General features: G+C 40.0%; 1 protein-coding gene across 6 annotated transcripts in view; it reads left to right on the top strand.

The window, feature by feature from the left end:
* The window catches only part of wdr24 (WD repeat domain 24), a 50,923-nt gene extending 43,639 nt beyond the window's left edge, over positions 1-7,284 (top strand). For 5 of the 6 annotated variants that reach the window (XM_048609533.1, XM_048609532.1, XM_020514808.2 and 2 more), the window contains 4 exons: positions 1,000-1,104; positions 3,257-3,594; positions 4,672-4,856; positions 5,428-7,284. In XM_048609533.1, coding sequence (XP_048465490.1) covers positions 1,000-1,104; positions 3,257-3,594; positions 4,672-4,856; positions 5,428-5,596 — 797 coding nt within the window. In that variant the 3' untranslated portion in view covers positions 5,597-7,284. The remainder of the gene's footprint in view (positions 1-999; positions 1,105-3,256; positions 3,595-4,671; positions 4,857-5,427) is intronic. The other variant, XM_048609536.1, reaches the window with a different exon arrangement.
* Positions 7,285-9,794: the final 2,510 nt, after the last annotated feature.

The raw sequence follows: 9,794 nt of genomic DNA, 5'->3' as shown, positions 1-9,794 counted from the left end.
CTACACCTTGTTATTGCAATAAGTCTTTTCCATTTTTTTTTCTGTAACTGACCACTGAAGTAGTGAAAACTGTTCACGTGAACTTAAATGACGGTCTCTCCTAGGAGATGCATGAAATTTGCGCTGGTTGCATCCTCCTGCTTCCTAACATTGAATCTTTAGTACTAAAAATTGAAAACCTTGTTACTTGTAACTTTGCGCTCTTTGTGGTTCTGAAAGATAACAGCCCAATTATAACACATCAGGCTACTTGGAGCTCCTCACTCCAGAGTAGTTTGCTTAAGTGACAATCACATTATTGTCTGATTTGTTTTCTGCATTCTATTTAAAGTAAAACATTTCAAAGTATGCAAACTCTACACTTGCTAGTACATAAATTGCAGTGTAGACTTTCAAATGTTTACTCTCTCACTCTTACTCCAGTGAGGCTGGATATCCAGTAGAGCTCAAGAGAGCAAGGTGAAGGCACCGTCCTAACTCCTTGTACGTTGAGGTAATGTAGCGATAATCTGCCTTCATGGTTCAGTGTTCCTCTTGTGACGTAATTCAGCAGCGATAGTGTCAGACATCTGAATTGACTAAAGTTCCCCTCCAAACCCTGACTGTCCTGACTTGGAAATATATTCGTGTTCCTTCAATGTCACTGGGTTAAAAACAAAAGTTGCTGGAAAAGTGCAGTAGGTCTGGCAGGATCTGAGAGGGGGAAAAAATATCAGTTAACATTTCGGGTCCAGTGGCCCTTCCTCAGAACAGAGGATTCTGGGTTAAAACCCTGGAACTCTCTCCTTAATTGCATTGTGGGTATATCTGCCCCAAATGGCCTGCAGCAATCCAAGAACTAGCTCACCACCTTCTCAAGGGCATTTGGGGCTGGCTCAGTCAGCAACACCTACGTCCCATCAATGGATTTTAAAAAAAAAAAAAAAAAATGTTTGAGTGAAGTTTTTAATCTTTCAGCATTCGAGCTAACTTTGATATTTTCCTTCTACCATGTCACAGAGAATGAGGAAACAGAAGGTAGTGATGTGCCGACTGACTACTTGTTTGGCGATGTGGAAGGAGATGAAGATGACCTCTACATGGTGGACCACGAAAATGCTCCTGGTGAGCATTTATTCACGTACTGGAGAGAATCTGTCATTGTTACCAAATGGATAGTGAAAACTAATGGTGTTAAGTTTCCTAACCACAAGGTGACTCCTGTGGTGAAGATGGAGATCTGACATTAAGCAGCTGTTCTGTGCAAACAATAGTTGGGCCCTTCCAGGGGTCAAGTGATCAGATTTGACTAAAGAAAACTAGTGGGAGCTGAGACAAATACACCGACAAAGGTCTCAGTTGGTAATAGTCTATTTGGCTCGATTCTCACGAGATGTCTGGTATTAGGAAAAACACCATTTCCTTATGTTTAAAATGAGTGCAGTCTACTGGTTTTATTAAAAGCTCTTCTCCAAGAAGACCTAACCAACAGCAGCGGTGCATTAGTGACTTGTGCTAAACAAAGCTTCTGTCACTGATGTAGGCTTTTCTTCTTTTGAAGCTGTGCGGAATGTGATATACCCATGAATGCCTCCACATACCCCCTTTCTCTCTTTTTCCACACCCTCCCCCAAAAATGAACTGAAGGCAGTGACTCATGCGATTTGCATGTTCTAACATCTTTGCATACTGCGCTGCATTAGTTACTTGCTTGCAGAGATTCTGAATATATGATTTAAAAGTTTGTGCCTGAACTTGTATCTGGTTGGTAATGTTGGGTATGCAAATTAAGGTATTAAGTACCCAACTCGTGCTGCATGTATTAAAATTAATCTGTTCACAGACTTTATTACCAACGTTTAAAGCAGGTGGGAGCTCAACCTGGGTCTCCTGCCCCAGAGATAGGGACACTACCACTGTGCCACAAGAGCCCTTATGCTCAGAGTGACAGTAAACTGGGACCTATGTTACAAATGTTAGTGAACAGCTTCCTATAGGTCATCCATAACAATCTGGATAAGCATATACATGCAAAACAAAAGTATGGCCAAGTCCTTTCTCTCTTTATGTCTCTCTGTCAAAAGTGTAGCTGTAATGGGTTAAGACTTTATTTTTTAAAAACGGGCCTAGTTTTCACACCCCACATTCATTCCTAAAGATGTCTCTTTACTGGAGGAAGGTTTTTAAACACCTTGTTGTTGCCTGGTCCCAACTGATGGTGAACTAAAGTAAAATAGAGCAAATGTCTTTATTTCAGATCTCCAAAAAGCCCTGTAGAAACTCAGCAGGTCTGGCAATACCAGTGGCAAGTCAAACAGTTGACAGTTGAGCCCAAGACTTTTTTTTGGAATGTCTTCCAAAGGTCTATTGGACTGAACGTCAGTTCTACTTTTTTTCACCACAGCTGAGAGGTAGGAGAATTGTAGGAAGGGGACAAATTGGCCATGATCAACCAAGGAACTTAAGGACAGTATTTTTTTTCTATTTCAATGTGGCAAAAGTTTATGGTAAGCCAGAGAGCTTTAACATTAAAAGTTAACCCAAAAAATAGAGGAAAACAAACGAGGATAAATGGACATTAACAGGCCAAAGTGTGTATAGGTCCCTTAGAGATTGAAGCTGAGGTTATAATACTGGGGAAGCAGGAAATAAAGGAGCTGAATAAAGATTTTTGCATCAATTTTCACTAGTCAATACTAGCATTCCAACAATAAATCAAAGAGCAGAAGGGGGAAGAGGAAATAAATAGTATCACTAGAGGAAGAAAATGGGGCTGGAGGTGAAAGTCAGCACGGTGGCTCAGTAGTTAGTACTGCTGCCTCACAGTGCCAGGGACCTGGGTTTGATTCCACCTGTGGGCGACTCCCCGTGTGTGCAGGTTAGGTGGATTGAGCATGGTCAATTGCCCATAGTGTCGAGGAATACGCAGGCTAGTTGGATTAGCCACAGGAAATGCAGGGTTTACAGGGATAGGGTTAGGGGGTGGGTTGGGGGGGCTGAATGGCCTGCTTCCATACTAGAGATTCTGAGATTTCCCCTGGACCTAATAGGTTGCATCCTAGAACATTAAAGGAAATGCCTAGAGTGGATATACTGGTAGTAATCTTCCAAGAATTCTAGATTTTGGAAGAGTCCCAGAGGATTGGAAAACTGCCAATGTAACACCTTTATTCCAAAAAGGAAGACTACATTAAACAAAACTATTGGCAAGTTAGCGTAACACATGGAAATATGGAATATGTTTAATTTTGTTTTTATATTTTGTTTTCCCTGTTAGCAGAGGAACATGAATACATTTTGCCTCAGGAAGCATTTCAACTGCGTCATGAAATTATAGATAATCCTTCAGCCCCAGACCATCTCCAGGACAAAATGGAATCTCCACATGTCAGTGGCAATGAAGCAGAGACTGTATGTTTGACCCCAATTGAATCCTTTTCCCTCATGTCAATCTCCCAGCCCCTGTATGATGCCTATCTGCCTGCTGATTATTTTAATTCCCTTGTGAAAGACATGTTACATTACTATGCAGAGCAGGGAGATGTGCAGATGGCTGTATCCGTTCTCATTGTACTTGGGGACCGTATACGGAAAGAAATTGATGAACAGACACAGGTAAGCGAATGATGGAATGAAGTCTATTTTCTGATCATGGATGTGGCTGAATTTTGACTTAAATATATTTAGGATTTGGGAATAGAGGTCACAATAATTATGTTACTTTTGCGTTTATGATAGGGCTATTTTTCTTCATAATTGACTAAGAAATTTCTCAATTGGGAGCCCTAACCTATACATACACCATTCGTACCCTGCATTCTTACCTAGTACTTATGACAGGCTCCCTTTCATATGATGCTTTCAATTCACAAGCTTCACTTTTTGCAGAACTCTCTGGGTTTTACAAGGATGGTGCCAAGATTGGAGGGTTTGAGCATTCGGGAGAGGCTGAATAGACTTGGGGCCTTTTATCTCCCTGGAGTGTCAGAGGGTGAGGGGTGACCTTATGTAAGTTCATAAAATCATGCGTGGTATGGATAGGGTGAATATAAAGGTCTTTTTTCCCCAGGGTAGGGGGGTCCAAAACTAGAGGGCATAGGCTTAATGTGAGAGGGGAACTGAGTGGCAACTTTTTCACACAGGGTGGTTCGTGTATGGAATGAGCAGCTAGAGGAAATGGTGGTGATGGGTACAATTATTGTGTTCAAAAGGCATCTGGATGGGTGTATAAATAGGAATGGTTTAGAAGGATATGGGCTCAATGCTGGCAACCAGTACTAGATCAGTTTAGGATATCTGGTCAGTTTGGACAGAAGGGTCTGTTCTTGTAGTACATGACTCTGTCTGTACCAGCTCCAAGTGAACATTGTGATTTGTGCCGTTCTGTATACTCTTGTACACTGTTTCCAATAAACAGCCATCTAATGCCCTCTAGAATTCTTCAATTAACCTGCCTCAGCTATAATTCTGGGTGACATTCTTTAGCCATATAGGACTACTCTTTAAAACTCTTTACCAAACTTTTGTCCCCTGTTTTTAAAATTTTGAAACTACACTTTCTACCATGCTGTTCATCTAGTCTCCTCTCACCGCTTAGGTGTTGCTGTCTGCACATGTAGTACTTTGGGATGTTTAGTAAAAAGATATTGAATAAATCTCCTTAAATATTTGACCTTTATCCTTTGTTGCCAGGAACACTGGTACACATCATATATTGACCTGCTGCAGCGCTTCAAACTATGGAATGTCTCAAATGAGGTGATCAAATTGAGCACATGCAGCTCCATCAACTGTTTAAACCAGGCATCAACCAGCCTTCACATCAACTGCAGCAACTGTAAACGACCAATGAGCAGCAAAGGCTGGATCTGTGATAGGTGGGCTACATCTGTCATAACTAGAAGTGTACAGTGTCTACCAAATATATATCTAGAAGCCTAATGGTTAAATTCTACAGCAGGACCAAAGTTGATCACTTGAGTTTATTAGTCAGAATAATAGAATTACTTTTTTGACAAACTCACTTGTTACCACAAAGAGAGATCATACAGCTGTGTTAGTTTTCTTCTGTTCTTCAGCTTCACTATTTGCTGCCCTGTTTCAGCATTGTAAGGACTGCAGTTTGGGTTTTCTGCATGCCTTTCTACTACATTGCATATTTCTGATGTTCTAAACATTTTCACATTTTCGTTTTGAGAAACCTTGGTTAAAAAGGTTCAAAGTGAAGAACACAATTTATCTGGCTGTTCTAAATAGTACAGTGCTGGCAGTAGACTTACATAAAAAACAGTTGTTCATAAAATGGAAATTGTAATAAAATAATCAGCTGGGTCTATAAAATGCTTAATTAAGCAACATATATCCTTGAGCAGGTGGTAGAGTTGTATTGTCTTGTAACTTCCTGTATCATTTACTCTCTAACTTGCTGTTGCATATTTTGTATTTTAGATGCCGCCAGTGTGCTAGCATGTGTGCTGTGTGTCACCAAGTTGTTAAAGGGCTGTTTGTTTGGTGCCAAGGATGTAGCCATGGTGGGCACTTACAACACATCATGAACTGGTTAAGGACTAGTTCACATTGCCCAGCTGGATGTGGCCACCTCTGTGAATATACCTGAAAATCTCAACATGGCATCCAGTGAGCAGTGACTGGATTTGTAATTGTCCACTGCTTGTGGGTAGTGCTGCAACTTCCCAAAATTTTAAAATGTATGCTTTAGATACAAAAATGGGTTAAGTTTGGGTACAATGAAAATCAACTGATCCACCATTTAAAAATTGATGTGTTAACTGAAGTGAATAGCTGTGGAGTTTTATTTTCCTGTTACAGTTTTGTCCGCCATTGCCACCTCGTTTTTTGAAGTGGTATCAGCAAGAAAGACTTTGTGAATGCAGCTTATTGAAGCATGCACGGGTGGCTTGCTTTCCAGTCACTGATAATACTATACGGAAATGTGCCTCAAAGCAACACGAATGCAGAAAGCTGCTTTATAAAGCAACTGGAACAGATCCCACATTGAGTGGGTGTGATAATTTATCATAAGACAACAGGCGGAGCATTCTGTACTCTGACTAACCACAGGCCCAATCATCAGGAGTGCTTATCTGCACACAGCTTAAGTTATAGTAAAGCTCAAGAAAAACACTCCATTTGGTTAAACTTACTTGGATAGTCAATATCACTTAAAATGCTGAAAGAATAACTCCAGAAGTGGGTCATTCAGTGCCTTCTGTATGCTGTGTATCTTGTGCATAAAATCATTCTACCAAGTCTAAATAAAATTACAAAATGTAAAGGTTCAAACATTTTGGGTAAGGGGACCAGAGCAGGTTGAGAACCTAAGAATCCCCTCCAATTCAGTGAGATTGTCAGCAGTGGGTCTGACGGAAGCTGCTTGCAAGCACAATGCTGTTAAGAATGCTGTGATCTTGAGTTATTAGACATTGTAAGGAATTAGCAAAGAATGCACCAAACTGATGGTTATAAAGCACCCATCAGCTAATTCTTTTAAAAAAAAATTTACAATTCCCCACTGTGGGAACCTCAAAGTAATGTCCTAGACATGAGGTCAACAAGCAGTTTCAATTCAGCCATATTCTAGCAACGTCAATTGAGACATTTCCTATTTCCAACTCACTGCCTCATTATTCCATTTTTCAGGTTATATGCTGCCTACTCACCAAATGTCACATTTTTGTTCATCTGCAATTGCACTAGGATGAAATGGAATTTTGAAAAGAGGAAACCCATTTCTTGGCCATAATCTTGAGCAAAGAAGCAGTCTAGCCTCATTTACATAGGTATTTCAATGGTTTTCCATTGGATTTTAAATTTTGTTGAGTACTTAGTGGAACATTGCTGTGTCTTTGAGTTACATTCCATATGTAAAGAAAACCTCGATCCACAGCTGGATGTACAATTTTTGATAAATTGTAATAAAGACTTTAACACGAAATTAAAGTTAAATGAACTCTCCTGCATGTTATTGGAGGTTGAAACTGTAAGAGACTGAAGGTTGTCAGAAAATTAATTTAGTCATCTTATACTTGTATTATAAATATCTATTTGTTATATTTAAGATGAGTACTTTTAAAAATATAATAGTTTATTTTACATTGAATCCTGCTAGAAGTAACTAGTGTACTCCTGCAAAAATGCTGTAAAATAAACCTCGGTTGCAATAGTTTTTCTCATTATTTAATTCATTCTTCAGCCCAGTGCACACGATTTTCCTCTAATATATATTGTAATGTATTTAATAACATAACCCTCTTAGGTTGGTGTAAATAAAGCTATTCAATAATGGTTGCCTGACATGAATCCACTTCTTAAATCATCTCTATGCAGTCTTCTCACCCACACTGAACATATCGCACCGGTGTAGCTTGTTTACATGAGAATGACACTCTGGACAGTTAACTCACTAAAACTGCTTGCCATAATGTCCCCTTTGGCCTGATGTCAATTTTTTTTTTGACCCATTGCACTTTGAAACATTTTGCTGTGGTCAGTGTGCTTCAATAGTCATTTATTATTCCTGTTCACTGGGTAGGTGAGATTAATACATTTAGAAATTCTGATCCAGGATTCCTGTGCAGGATTAAGTACCATTTGGCATTAGTACCAGAGCACAACTATTCATCTCACATAGCTCCAGGGATGTGATGGGGTGGGGGGAGAACAAAACAGGTACTTTAGTAATAATGTAAAGATTGCAGCTGCACAGCAATTGCATCCTCATTATATTAATTAGGAGACCATTTCATTCCATCAGTTAAACTATTGTACACTCTTTTTCTAGTAGCACATTTCATGTACTAAGAACTATTTTCATTAATCTTAAGAGATGGTGTTTTCTTAAAGTAATTCCCTTATATGTATGGCTTCTATGGGACAACAGGGTTATGGTTATGCTACTGGGTTAGTAATCAAGAACTCTGGTCTACATAAGGCATAAATTGAAATCTCACCATTGTCACCAGACAATTTAAAAATACAATTAATTACTGTGTAAGAAAAGGTGAGGGAAGCTGTGGTGGTAGTGTGGTTATGTCACCATACTATTAACCTAGATGCACAGGGACAACGGTTCCACTTCCACCACTGGAATAACTCAAATTCAATTAAATCTGGAATGTAAAGGTCATCTCAACAGTGACAACTATCACCAATTTTTGCTCATCTAGCCTTTTAGGGAAGGAAATCTACTGTCATTACCCTCTTGGCGATCAACTGCCCTCCGAAATGGCCTAGACAGCCACTCAGTTCAACGAAGAATAAAGAAAACAAGTACAACAGTAATGCCCAGTTCTGAAGAAGGGTCTAGGCCCAAAACATCAGCTTTCCTGCTTGGCCTGCTGTGTTCATCCAGCTCTACACCTTGTTACAACAGTAATGGTAATCCCCAGACTACGAGAAGGTCATTAAAATTCTGATTAAATACTGTTCTTTAGAAAAGAAATCTGCTATTCCAACTTTTCCCACTTGTGATGAAAAGTCATCAACCTGGAACATCTCCATGATGCAGCCTGACCTACTGATTCTTTCCTGTATTTTATGTTTTATTTCACATTTCCAGCATCTGCAGTACTTTGCTCTTGTAATCCGTAGTCTCTGACCTGTGAGATTCTAGACCCACAGCTATGTGGTTGACTCTTATTCGCCCTCTAAATTGTACAGCAAACAATTCAGTTGCCGCTATTTTCTGGAGAATCTCAGGGATAGGTGATAAAAGCTGGCCTTGCTAGCAACGTCCACATCCTGTCAACTATCTTCCTGCCAAACTGACAGCATCTACTGAGTTGGTTGCATCCGATAGGATATGTTGCAATCTTAAAATGGGAGTAAAAATTAGCCCATGATAGATACACAATCTACCCTTCTCTTTCATTTTCAAATTCTCTACATTCATCAGCTCAAGTGGTAGGCAGCTCTGACCAATTGCAGCCCACCAGTGATCCACCTTCAGTGGCACAGTACAAGAACTGTTATGTTGCTTAATTATAACCCCATCCTTCCTCACCTACTACTCTATTTCAGTGAATTCAACAGGAATGATTACATATTGACTTGCTTCCAAAATTGACCAAACCTCAAGATCATTTTCAACAGCACTAGTGATTCAGGTTGCATTGAACCCATTTCGCAGTCACCACACAGGCTTACAAGATCTCAAAATGGCAGAAAATAGCTGGTACTTGTCTGTTACACTGGTCAGGGACACAAAAATGAAGTGGCTTTTACCCAGGTCTGAAATATGTGTTTAATAATTTATGTATGCAAATATGAAATCAACATCCTTTTTCAGGTCCCCATTGCGAAAGTAGTTTTCCCTTAGACAGCCATGTGAGCTGCCCCATAGAAATCCAGAAAGAAATAAGAAATATCATCTGCCATTCCATTCATCACTCCTTGGATCAGACCTTGGATCTGAACCTATCCTCAACTTCTGGTTTCAACCTCCTAACCACCGATTGTAATCCCTCGTCTGTCTGATCCAGCAACTCCCTCCACACCCTCCTGTCCCTCCCACCAATCTGATGTTTCACAAAATCTCCAGTTATTACCAATCCGATACACAATCCCTTCCCTTGACACAGTCACTTACCTGAGCGCTGTTGCTTTGAATTGATACAACTACCATTATGGTCTTCTGCAGCAGTACCACCTTGACTGTAATCAGGCCTGTGGCCAAATATGAGGGGCTGTTCAGACCACACCATTTGTTTTAACCTGGGAGCCCAAGAGGGGTGCTCCCGAATTCAGTCTCTAATGTATCTATTTCCCAATTGGAAAAACAGAAGGGACAATATCAC

The sequence above is a fragment of the Rhincodon typus genome, chromosome 21 (assembly GCF_021869965.1).
Source record: "Rhincodon typus isolate 14 chromosome 21, sRhiTyp1.1, whole genome shotgun sequence".
Taxonomy (NCBI): domain Eukaryota; kingdom Metazoa; phylum Chordata; class Chondrichthyes; order Orectolobiformes; family Rhincodontidae; genus Rhincodon; species Rhincodon typus.
Note: the sequence above shows the minus strand (reverse complement) of the source record. Positions and strands in the feature narration are given on the sequence as shown.